The 12,583-nt window shown below is 41.2% G+C and overlaps 1 protein-coding gene across 4 annotated transcripts in view; it reads right to left on the bottom strand.

Moving 5' to 3' along the window:
• The window catches only part of LOC109861370 (cytosolic carboxypeptidase 1-like), a 32,653-nt gene extending 21,725 nt beyond the window's left edge, over positions 1-10,928 (bottom strand). The window contains exons 1-15 of one of the 4 annotated variants that reach the window (XM_020441149.1): positions 10,848-10,928; positions 8,738-8,858; positions 5,865-6,016; positions 4,351-4,427; positions 3,729-3,846; positions 3,449-3,594; positions 3,153-3,297; positions 2,945-3,076; positions 2,687-2,830; positions 2,349-2,520; positions 2,007-2,073; positions 1,608-1,789; positions 972-1,527; positions 256-765; positions 5-183 (exon numbers count right to left, since the gene is read on the bottom strand). In XM_020441149.1, coding sequence (XP_020296738.1) covers positions 5-183; positions 256-765; positions 972-1,527; positions 1,608-1,789; positions 2,007-2,073; positions 2,349-2,520; positions 2,687-2,830; positions 2,945-3,076; positions 3,153-3,297; positions 3,449-3,594; positions 3,729-3,846; positions 4,351-4,427; positions 5,865-6,016; positions 8,738-8,835 — 2,678 coding nt within the window. In that variant the 5' untranslated portion in view covers positions 8,836-8,858; positions 10,848-10,928. Of the gene's footprint in view, positions 1-4; positions 184-255; positions 766-971; positions 1,528-1,607; positions 1,790-2,006; positions 2,074-2,348; positions 2,521-2,686; positions 2,831-2,944; positions 3,077-3,152; positions 3,298-3,448; positions 3,595-3,728; positions 3,847-4,350; positions 4,428-5,864; positions 6,017-8,737; positions 10,421-10,847 lie in introns of those variants that run through there. The other 3 variants (XM_020441081.1, XM_020441024.1, XM_020441202.1) reach the window with 3 other exon arrangements.
• Between the last annotated feature and the right edge of the window lie 1,655 nt (positions 10,929-12,583).

Here is a 12,583-nt window from a genome sequence, read left to right as displayed (position 1 = left end):
TCACCAGCCGTTCACGACTCCTTCAATATTTAACATAGGAATTATCTTGAACACATAATCGTCCCGTAGACTGCTGGCGTACGGACTGTCGCTCAGAAGAGCCTGCATCGTTCCGTGCATCACCCAGGAGGCGTTGCTCTCACCGGGATGTACTCGAGACGTCAAGAAGATCATCTTGCGATTCTGAAAAAAGACTTTCATCATTTTTCACTAAGATTCATTTGTTCTCTTTCTGAAGAACTGAATATGTCTCACGTGTATAGGATTGGTCTTGGAATCCGGCGACGTGATCGTGATCACGGGATTCTCGTTGCCGTTCAGAGTCTCGCAGAGCGTTTCCGCGCGAAAGTACACGCTAGCCGCGGAGACCTGTCTCGTCCATTTCCAGATATTGGTCATCAGCAGACTGTACGTGTACGGGAAATGATACGCCAGGTAGCAGACGTCGTAGGCGTGCGGGAATGCGACGGTGAACGACGTCGTCAGGTACGTCTTTCCCCGAGCGGATCGTTGGTAGCAGTTGCGATAGTAGCAGATCTCGACGCCGGTTCTCATCCAGCCCGGTCTGCCGCGCTGCGCCTCCGTCACGCTGAACAATATCGGCTTCATGCCGAAGTTGAACTGCGAGTTTGCTTTTTCGCAGTTGATGATGTTGAACGTGTACGCGACCGCTTCCATGTTGGACACCTCGAAGTAGAACCACTGATGTCTGGAGGCGCTGTTCACGTCCGGTGTCAGGATGAGATCGTATTCCCGTGAGCCTATCTGCGAAGAAGAAATTACAAGACGAGAGAGAGAGAGAGAGAGAGAAAGATGCATTGAGAAATGCGGGGTTTTTCTCTACACACACACGCACACAAACTAGAATATAAGTCGTGAAAACTGCCGGCGTAATCGCGCAGATTCTTGCGCAACGTACAAGCATAATCGATTACATAAATCGCGAGTGACGTTTTAACTTACGTATATACCTGAATAGCTTTCCTGAGATTTCCGCTTTCAAATCTGGACTCGAACTGCAACTGCTTTGCATTTAGACCGCGCTTGCCGATCTTTTTCTCGTCCCAATTACCGAATCGCTCGTCGTCCAAAACCTTTCTTCTGGGAGAATTCGCGAGAACGTCCAGATCGTAAACGACTTCTTGCATGGTGGCGGCCGCGTGGAGGCCTCGCTCCACGCAGGTCAACAGCTTCGCCCGGCAAACCTTTCTGTCCTTCGCGTTCAGCGGCTCCGGTTTACCCAGACCGTCGCCGCCTATCATATCCGGGTACGCGACCTTCACAAAGTTAATAATGCTTCTCACTCTGCTCGCCACGGTGCAGTACGCGTGTCGCTTCGAAGCGTTGCTTGCGACGTCCTTCAGAATTTTCAAACTGTGCGTATCGACTTTTGCCGAGCTGCTGGATTTGGAAAAATCTTTCATCGAAGACTTTGAACAAACGTCGTCGTTCAATTTGTCGTTCGACGATCCGACAACGCGTAGTTGCGTTTGCAAATCGCCCAATTCCTCAAAGAACGTGTGGTATCTGGAAATGGTAAAATAAAATCACAAATAATTTATTATGTAATATCGATAATATTTGCAAAAAACTGATGTTTTACGAACCCAGCAAGATCTTCCTCGGATCTTTCCGAGGTGAAAACCCCGGCGAAGAATTTGCTTTCATCCACTTCGTCGCTCACTTGAATTGAGGTGTCCGTCGCCGTGTTTCTGGAATCGGGGCTCTCCTCGTCGTCGCCGGAATCGACGTCGCTGTACACCCGGCTGGCCGAAGTCACGCTGTTCGCCTGAAAAATCAATATATTTGGGACAATAAATAATGAGCGACAAATAAATCAGTGACAAATAATAAATTAGTCGGTGAGTGTAAAGACAACAAAGTTTTTGCACGCCGACACTCGTTAGGATAAAACACATCACGTTGCGCTAACAAATCATGCACGTGTTAACGCGTCAGATCCAGCACCGCATGCGTTACGTCAGTCCGAAGTGCCGTGTACACACCTGGCTGTCGACGTCGCTACAGCTTTCAGCACTGCTCGCCCTGACATTCACTTCGGGCAGAACGAATCTGCATGCAAAAAGAAAAACCGATCGAAATTTTAGTTATCGCGTGATCGCCGACAAAAATAAAAAAAAAAAAACGTCATGCCGTTTCGCACAAAATGCATTAGTTATTCGCTTGATCTGGCGATCTGTAGCGTAAGAACAAGAACAACCGTCGTTGTTTGTACGCCTCTCGGTATATATGTATATTATAACGATACACTTAAAGGACGAAAGAGCACAAAGTCAGGAAATAATTCTGGTCGAGGATTACTGTTCGACCTCGAACATTTTATTCACCTCGCGGGCGACATTTCGGGCACCGGCAATTCCCTCTTCTCCAGACATTGATTGATTATCCCGCATATACGCGAAAGCAGGCAATCATACGCTTTGTCCTCTGGACAGTTCGTGCAGAACCGGTACAGTAACTGTAGGCCGTTGTTAGACTTGATAGCTCTCCTTCCAGCTTCTAACAAGAGACAACAAAAACACACACACACGCGTGACATTGACTGGTACTCTCTCGGGAATACGTAAGTGAAGAACGATAAAAAAACACACGAGTGTATATATTGTCGGATCGCGTTCCCGCGCTCTTGTTTACGAACATCGAAATCTGCTTCTAGTGAACCTACTTGTAACGCAGAGATGCTGAAGCGTATTAAGAGCGTAATTACAAATCTTCAGTCGCAACTGCCCGTCGAATTTCTCCCATCTCTCGAATATTCTCATCAGCAGATGCACCATTCCCACCTTGACGAATTTGCTGCAGCAAAGTTCTGGAAAAAAAAAAAAAAAAAAAAAAGAAAAATACCGGAAATGAACAATTGATGTGAAAAAATAATCTTGCACAATTAATGTACGATCGGTGGACAAAAATAAAACACACGTACTGTTGCTTGTTAAATGTTTGAAGCAGTCCATTAACGTTTTCAGTTTCAAGTGCGGCGTGTAACCGACACTGACGAACGTTTTTTCCAAAGTGCCAGAGATGCCATCCCTTACCAGCACTTGCACGGAATAAGCTGAGAAAAAAAAAAGACAACAACTCGCACATCTGTTCTTCACACGCGTACAGAGAAAAGAAATATAGCGTCTTACAGTTTTTAGAAAGAGTCTTGATAATCAGCAACAGCGCCAATAAAGTCTTGCTGTTGTTGAGATGCTCTTTCAACAGCGTATGAAACACTTTTATGGAATTGAGCAATTTTATCTTTGACACAAACTTCTGGTCCCTCTGAGCCACCTAAAGAGAATCGCAAAATAATAGCGCGATTTTTTTCTTTGAATTAAAAAAAAAAATATATATATATATACACGCTCACATTCTGTTGTTAATATTTTTATTTTGCAACAACGAATAAAATTGAAGCAATTTAATAAAGCTGAAAGATCACCTGTCCCAAGAGCCAAAGGACGTCTTGAGTGAGCATCTCGCTCACGATAGTGTCTGATGTATGTTGGAGGTTTATTAAAAGTTTAACTAGGGCTTGCGTGACGCCTAAGTTGATGAGGTGAATGACCGCCATTCGGCTGCTGGTTCCTATTAAAAAAAAAAAACTGTGTTACTTCTTTCAACATTACTGAACATCGCGTAAGAAACATTGGATGTAACATGTTATAAAAATAAATGTGTTTGTCTTAAATTAAATAAAAAAATAAAAATGCTGCTATTACTTGTGTTACTTTTGTTCTTGCTTCCCTTCTCCTTGGACTTGTCTTTGGTCAGTCGGGGCGAGATGAATTCGCGCAGTATACCAACGATGGTGTAATTGGCGACGTTGTCCTTGCAGTTCTGAAAAAAAAAATAAATAAAGAAACGACGATATCGATTTGTATATTTTCTTGCGATACAGAGAAACACGGAAACTTCCTCTCGCTATACGATAATGAAAAGAAAGAAATTACAGAAGCACGTGAACGGCACGCGAGCAATTATTCCGATCTGCTCTGACACTCTCGGGAATTAGAACAGGCGAATATCCAAACTTTACACGCTTCACTGCTTTCTCGACGTGTGTAGACAAAAGCGATATGTGTCGCGTGACATCGTCGCGCTATTTCGCAGATAATGCTAATTACTGCCGTTATTCAAACTCGAAATTGGCTCCACGCTGCGTTGATAGTGCGACGAGCTCTAAATATCTCTTTCACACGTACAATCGGCAGCTATTAACACGCGATCAACACGCGCTCATCAGCGGTACTAATTCAACGATTAAAACGAAAGACACGTAACGAAGACGAAAAAAACTCGTCAAAAAGAAAGAAGGGATAACTTTAATTAAAAATTATTCACCTCCAATAAGATAATGAACGATTCACCGGCATTCGTGCGCCAGAGTTTTTCCAACGTGCGCTCGCGTGTCCGTCGATCTGAAAAAAAAAAAAAACATATAGATCGATAAAACGCATCTTTCGTAAGCGCCTTCCTGTCGCGCGCTTACGAGATGCTTTATGTTGTTTATGTTTATTATTGTGCGCGTAAATCGCTTAGATCGCGATTTATTCAGTGCGAATACTCTTTGTCTTGCCAATGTCAGATCAACTTTGTAACACGTACAACAATACGTTGTTTCAAGAAATTAAGAATATCATTGGATGTTCTTGCACTTGGCGCGACGCCAATTGGAACCAATGTCACGATTAGAAAAATACATGTTACGACATGTCAAGCGAGGTGGTACATTTTATGGCTGCAAATGTCATCGTTAATTTCAATGTGTATAACATAATTCATACAACGTAAATCAAAATGTGTTTAATAAATTTCTTTTAATATAAATTACTATTAAAAATACTTGCGAATTAATATGAATTAATATTTAATATAAGTATTTTTTTACATTAATATAAATTAATATTTTTAAAATATAAATTAATTTAATATAAATTAATATTTAAGAATTTGCGAACATTTTGGCGTCTGACGTCACGGCTATAAACTGCGATGACGTGAAAGCAAGTATTTAGGCAACATCCAACTGTGTGTGTGTGTGTGTTGCAAAACGCTGCGGACCGTTATTAGTCGCGATCATGAATATGTAACGAAATATGCCGAAATTGAAACCGCGGTAAGTTCTGTGATTTGTGGAAACACCAAGCCAAGAGGATCGGGTCTGTAGTCCTTATCAATATTGGCACACATTCAACACGCGCGGCACGATTCAACTCGCGTATCGTGCGGAATCACAGTTCTCTGGACGATGGCCAACAGATCTGTCGTCAGTGTTGCCGAAAGTCATTACGTAATCTGGGTAACAGAGGCGGTTCTTCTCTCTGTTCTAAAATAACGGACGGCAAGAGCGGCCGATCGCTGTTCGCACACCTGTTCGCCAGTTGCTTGAAAGTACGTGATAGAGATCGGCGGATCAACAATAATAAACATACATACACAAGACGCAAAATTATACCAATATCACGGCAATTAAAGTATACACACAGAAAGTAAAATAGTCAATTTGTTGTTTTTTTTTTTACAAAAAGACTTGAGTTTTTTTAATAATAACTTTCAGGTGTACTTTTCGTGCTTAAGTATTATACGAGCGGCATAATAAAAACGTAATGAAGTGGTCGGTGAATAACTTTTGTTCGCGATTCATTGCGAAGCAAATCACACGAGAATGATAAATTGTGCAAGTTCAGTTCCGCGATTTTCGTGTCCGTCGATAGTAATAATATACCGGCACGAATTTCTCCCTATAAAGTGTGTTCGCAATCTCCGTTGATTCGTTCTTTAGAACTTTATTATTGCCGCGATTCGCTCGCACGCTTTATTGTAGACGAGAATTCGTGCTGAAAGAAAACACGTACCTGACGACGTGATACGCGCGTGAATTTTGGCTACCGTCGTCCTGAGCGCGTCGCCGGTTTCCTGCGGTTTCGCCGCGTGGTTTCGGAGCTTCTCCAACAAAGCATCGCTCACAGCCTCGTCCGCGCTTTTATTACCACCGGCTGACATCACACTAAACCGCACCGCAAAACAACGATATAAATCTCAATTTACTTCTCCAACAAGATCAGCTCCAGCTGAAAATTGATCGCGGCAGAACGTGACAGAAAGCCATCGATTTCTGATGTATGTATGTATATTTATGCGCACAAAAGCGTACAATGGATTTCTGTCTACGATGATAAATGACAGAATTAGAGGCTGAGAGCTAATGTTTCACTCTGTCATACAATGTACCTGAAAAAGATGATTAATGATTATTTATTTTCTCACGTATGTGCACATTTGTAAAAATTGAATTTCTCTCGTGTTTTTTATTGATATGCACTCAGTCGTAAAAAAAAAAAAAAAAAAAACAATCTCGCGAGTCTCCAGATGCGAAATATAATTTTCATAACACGAGACAGTGATAATCGTTTCGCGATTGTTAGCGACGCGACGAGAGAACTCTTTGTGGTATCGAAAAATCTTCATTGGCTTTCGACCAGCGCTGTCGGAAATCGGCTTACGATTTGCAATCAGCTGGTCGCAGTTAGTCAATGACGCGGGAATTAAAAATCACTATTGGAAAACCGACACGCATCCGGAGCCAAGGTTAATTAACGCGACCGACTGGGTAAAATGAGACGCTCTAAAATAACCGAGGAAGAAACTTTGGAGGATCTCATTATTGGGTGTTATTAAGAGTGTCACTGCGTATTACCCAGCTATATTGTAAATACGCTAATTATTGAACTTGGCTGCTTAACCTCTCTGGTACAACGCTCGTCCGCCACGTAGTGCAACAATACTATGTAATACGACACGTGTGTGTCCAACTGTACAGTTACTTGAACTGAGTATTGCACGGGAGTTAACAGATTATCTGTAATGTCAATCTACAATGAAATGCTCAGAACGACCAAACAAATGAACATAAACAAAACAAGACTAAAGTCGACGGACTACCGTTAAATATGCATTCGGCGGCGACAATCGTACCGAAGAGATTAAAATTGTGTTGACAAACAAGAGCAGCAACTACATCACTTTTAAAAAAATGTATATATTATATATATAATAAAAAATTAAAATCGTACTAAGTGAGCGAGAAGATTGGACCAATATGAGCCAAACGCTGTTATTAGTGCTTAAGTGAGAATGATTTATTTCAATAAAAATTATCAGCAACGCAGGTGCTAAAAATTAGTTTAAAAATCTACTGATAGTTAAAAGAGAGACATCGACCTTGAGATTTAATTGTGAAAAGTGAAATTGTGTAAAAAAAATGAAATGTAATCAAAAATTCTTTTCGTACAACACTAATCAAATTATTGCTAAAACATTGCAAGACTGTTGCAACATTGGTATTTATGAATTTTGTAGAAATATTGTAGAAATATTGTGGTATATAATTTTTCAAGAATATTTCATACAATAATCCAATCTTGCGAACTAATACAACTGCAATATTACAGCAACAATATTTTGTGCTGCACGGCTTTCTTATTGACTTATTTAAATTTCTTATTACGAGTAATTTTTACATTGTAAAATATCCTATCTATGATATCTATGATAACTATATGCGCGCGAAATGTGTACTTGCAAAGCACTAGAAAGCTAAAGCGGAAGGCATGCGGAATACTTGGCTTATAGAGGTACTTCGATTTTTCAAATCAGACAAATACAAAAAATAAGAACAAAAATCGATGTTTATTAAAAAAAAGATTTATTGATTAAGTCTCAAAAAATACATAAAGATGTTCTGAGATATATTTCCTCGCGATCTAAAGATACAACGTGTGCGATTTGATTACATGTGTACATCCTTAAAGAATTAAAGCGATGCGAGTGAGTTATTATTGCATTAAGCGTGTTGCGTCGTTGTGTGCTAACGAGAAAAAGCTGCGGTGATCGAACGCAAAGTCCGTTGAGAACGCAAGTAACAATTATGAAATTTCTTTCGCTCTAGCTCTAGCTCGTTAAGACAAGTAATTGTACGATATAACATTCCAGCTCCCCTCGGGCTCCTTTTAATAATGACGTGTTCTCGGCCGACCTACAGATGTTGCTATATCAGTGTGCGAGCAACAATTAATGAGAACGCTTGGTATTCGCATCCAGCAATTCCACATAGGACTTAATTGGAGCATAAATGCTTCGCCAAGCGTGTACACAACAAATTTGTAATCGGCGGTACATCGGAGGCCGCGAGAGTGCAGCTTCGTCAAAAAAAAAAAAAAAAAAACACACAAAGAATGAATGAGATAAATACAGCGCGCACACATACGAATATATACGTGCGGGGAACCAGATTATTATCTTTCATCTCGATTTATTGCCGATTTGCACGAAATTCTCTCAAGTCGCTCGAGGCGTTCTTAAACTAACATAATGTGTAATATCAGATGCTGTATATGTAATTACTTGACAATATAAGCGTAGCTTATGTTCATCACGTCAAATGCGGTTTGCGAATGTTCTTTCTTTCTTTTTTGATATTTATGTATATACATATAATACAGTTGATGTCAAGGTATGAAACCGCGTATCGCTCTCGATAACCGTGCACCATAAATTTAGCAATTGTCAGGAAAGACGGAGCAATCGAGATAAGTGTTTTCAATGAAGTAGTGCCGCATGTATATATCGGCGAGTGCGAACTGATCGTCGACCGGGAATGCGATAGAAATGGCGAGCACGCACATGCACACATACACACACTATTCTGTCTCTTTTATAAGCTTTTTACTCTTCCTGCTGAACGTCAGCTGTGTCTTCGTCGACTGGTCGCGCCGCCGCCATCGGTCGTTGATTCTCTTTATCGCGGTTCTCCGGTGCGCCTTTCATGTCTTCCACATTTATTCACTTCTCTGCGAAAATAAATTTTCAATATTGTGTAACTGTTTTTGATTTGCACACGGCTCCTTCTTCCGGAATAACAAATCGGTCAATTAAATATTGCATAGAGAAGCTAATCTCACGGAAAAGAGAGACGAGATTCTCTCTCTTTCGACTGACACGCTCTTTGCGAAACTCGCGAAACGACCCATGCGCTTTGCCACTCCGAGGCGGTTTGACGTTTCTGCATGCCAAAACTATGTTTAAAGCACGAGGCGCGTTTATTTTTAGCGACGGACGCGCTTTCCGATGAGATAATCGCGCTCCCTTTCTTCTTTCATCTTGCACCCCCTTGCGTTTTCCAGCATCATCTCATCATCGAAAATAAATTTATTTCTCTTTTTTCAATCCGATTCTTGGAACGTCTATTATTGTATAATATTATATGTTAAAAAATATATATCATCAGGAAAATAAGTGACTCTAGAACTCGATAGAGTTTTCGAAATAGAGCCTCTATCTGACAGAACGAAGCACCTGTCCAAGCTTTTGAAATTTCTCGCGAAAGCTCGGAAAAATATTGCTGTTTATTTAGCAAGCGCCGTCGCTAAAAGAAAGAGAGATTGCGGAATCGCGTTTGCCAAAATTCGAAAAGTAAATCATTTCGCGACGCGCGCTATCCATCGGTCTTTCTATCCGAAATGTCATCGGTTCCGCGAGAATGCAAAAGAACGTTGGGATAAATGACGTATAAGTAAACACGTTGCAAAATTTCGTTTGGCAGAGAAAATTATATGGAAATGGAGAGCCAAATCACAAATGTGCGAGCTGCAAGCGTGAGACAAATCTGCTCGATGAGAACTTTTTCTATTCGCGCGAGCGCGACACTCCTTGAAACTCTGAACGAAAATCAGCGGAACTGCCGGCTCGTTTCGGGAACCGAAATAGCGTAGAAAACACAAGCCGGTGTGCATTTCGGTTCACTTGACTTTCATTGTCGAAAACAAATGAGATTTAAGCAACTCGAAAAATATGCCGCACTTTATTCGGATTTTTAATTTCTCGAAGATGTCGAGTTTGACGACACACAACTCTCTCGGGAAAGAGGAAAAAGAAACGTCTTCTGAAACGTTCATAACCATTCTCGATTTAATGAGTTTTCACAAAACAGAAGAAAAGCAGATTATTCAATTAATTATCGAGTTAAATCAACGACTTTCTCGTGAAATGACAGTCCGCTGGATAAGGAAATCGCGTGCAGTTGTCACACTGGCGCGTGCTCATTCACGTGCGGCACGTTCGACGATATGAAGACATTTGTCACGAAACAACACCGCGCATTATTAAATAAGCGACGCGACAGACGGATATGACAAAGATGATATAAGAACCGTTCGATCATTCGCGACGAGAGAGAGAAACCCCGGATTCTCGTTTTTTTCTCGTTAGGATTCCATTCCGCGCCGTTGTGATCGACGATTCTGCTTCACGACTGACTGACGACGCTGCACGACCTCCGGCAACCTTTCGACGACTAACACCAGCCGAACGTCGGCATCAGGCACGTCGGCGCCAGTCTCAGGTGCATGCGGCACTTGTTGATAAAACGCGAAAGCGGATTGATTAGAGGATGTGCGAAGTTTCGCGAGCGCAGTCGCAGACTCTCTCACGAGACTTCTCTATCGATTGCGGTGCTCTGCTGTTGTTCGAAAACTGGTCCACCCTCTTCTCTCGCGCGACAACGAGGTTACCTCATCATGCGGAAACGCGAGCTTTCGATTTAAAAATGTTTAATATTGGAAGCGAACAAATGTCCGATTTTTTTCCCGAATTTGTGCGACAACTTTCATTATTCCTTTCAATCATGCGATAAATTTTCACCGACATATTGGTTAATTATCGATAATCTAGTGTTCATAAACAATTTAGTATAAAATAACTTAATATAAAATATAGTATATATTACGCAATTATTATTTTTTATGTAAACAAAAACATATTATTAATAAGTGTTGAATTACCACATAAATTAGGATTCCAAAAAATAATGTCTACGTTCGTGATATCGTTAACCTTATCTTCGTTGACGTTTAAGTAACAAATTCATCCCATACCGAAGTATCAAAAAAAGAATAACTCCGGACGAGATCGATGCGATATTGCATCCATGATTGCATCCTTCTTTTAACAAGTCGCTATCTGTCTTGTTGACGTGCGCACGAGGATTTGTCACTAGCTTGTCACGTGCTTCGGATTTTGCACGAACTCCGGTTTATCAGAGGTCCCCATTAAGCGAGCCGAGTATTCAACATAGTCGCGTCTTAACGTCATATTTCGCGATCATTATATTTATTTATCTGATCATGGGACTTGGCATAAACGTCAGATTATGGCATCACTACTAAATTTTGACCGCCACTCTTCATCAAGGTTGAAAGATGCTGTTTGACGTACACCCACGTGACTCTCGTGTTTCTGCGGCGTTAATAATCGTCGAGACACCAAAATCGTGGCGCGAGGCCAATGGAAGGGGTTGCGGAGGGAATATTAGAAATTTAAATCCGATTTCGTCGCGAGACAAGTCATCAGACTCATCGGTCACGCCCTTCTATTCTAAGCGCAAAATCTCAACGATCTCAACGACCGGTTCACGCGATCGCTAAACCCGGAATACACTCACGCTAGCTCTATAGAGTAAAACGTGTATATACTCCGCGCCGACTTTTCTTACGCTCCGTTTAGAATTACAGAGCGATCGATGCACGCACACATACACACACACACCTGTGTCTTATCGATCGCTGCAATCTCTTGCAAAACTATTCTCGCGGGATTTCATGTCCGAAGAAGTCGAAATGCTTCCTTTATCTCTCCGGATTTAAATATATCGGAACTTTTCCATTGCCCTTTCCAAGTAAGTTGCATGTTTAATGGAGCGAGAGAGATCGCAGACGAAAATTTACTATTTTTCGTGTAAAAAACAGTTAAATCTCTCTTCTTTAAACTCCGTATTATTTATACTACGGCTATAAAAAGAAGATAAAAAGTTTATGTGTTTTTAAAAAAAAGTTTTTACATATTTTTCTGAACAAAACACGTGAGAAGCAAATTTGATTTATTACCTCACATAGTCTCCTCATATTTCTGCGACATTTTTTGCGCGCGAGTGAAGACAGCAAGCTGAGTATCAGAAGATTATTCAGCACTGTGGAATTTTATTGAAGAAGTGTTTCGGTTTCGTTCACCCCTGAAGCCGGTACTGAAAGCACTCAACCGTCTCTCGCTGGCATCACACGTGTACGCGAATCTCGCTCTCCGCGAGTTTCGCGTTGAAAAAGAATAGAAGTGCGTCGTATTTTACTCGCAGAGTCTTGCTCGCGAAGACGACGCAATGAGCAAACGTTCGGAGGAGCAAAAAAAGTCGCGGATGATATTCGACGAGAGGTGGGGACTTCGCTCTTCAGACAGGAATATATAAATCGCAGGTAGGGCTGAAATTCAGGTTAGTACACGGATACGATCTGAGACTATTGGCAATCTGCGGATAGAGCGATGCGGGTGAGTCCATCAGATGATTCATTTGCTCGGAACCTGTCATTGTTCGACTGTTTATTTGCATCTCGTCTAGCGTGTCACACACATAGCTCCGATCGAGTCTTCTGATTTATTGTTTTCTATGTAATTTCAAAATATCTACAATTTTATATGATATTGAAGTTTTATTATTGTTATATGGGTTGATAAACATATTCTATTT

Source organism: Pseudomyrmex gracilis, unplaced genomic scaffold, assembly GCF_002006095.1.
Source record: "Pseudomyrmex gracilis isolate BER0280 unplaced genomic scaffold, ASM200609v1 scaffold_0, whole genome shotgun sequence".
Taxonomy (NCBI): Eukaryota; Metazoa; Arthropoda; class Insecta; order Hymenoptera; family Formicidae; genus Pseudomyrmex; species Pseudomyrmex gracilis.
Note: the sequence above shows the minus strand (reverse complement) of the source record. Positions and strands in the feature narration are given on the sequence as shown.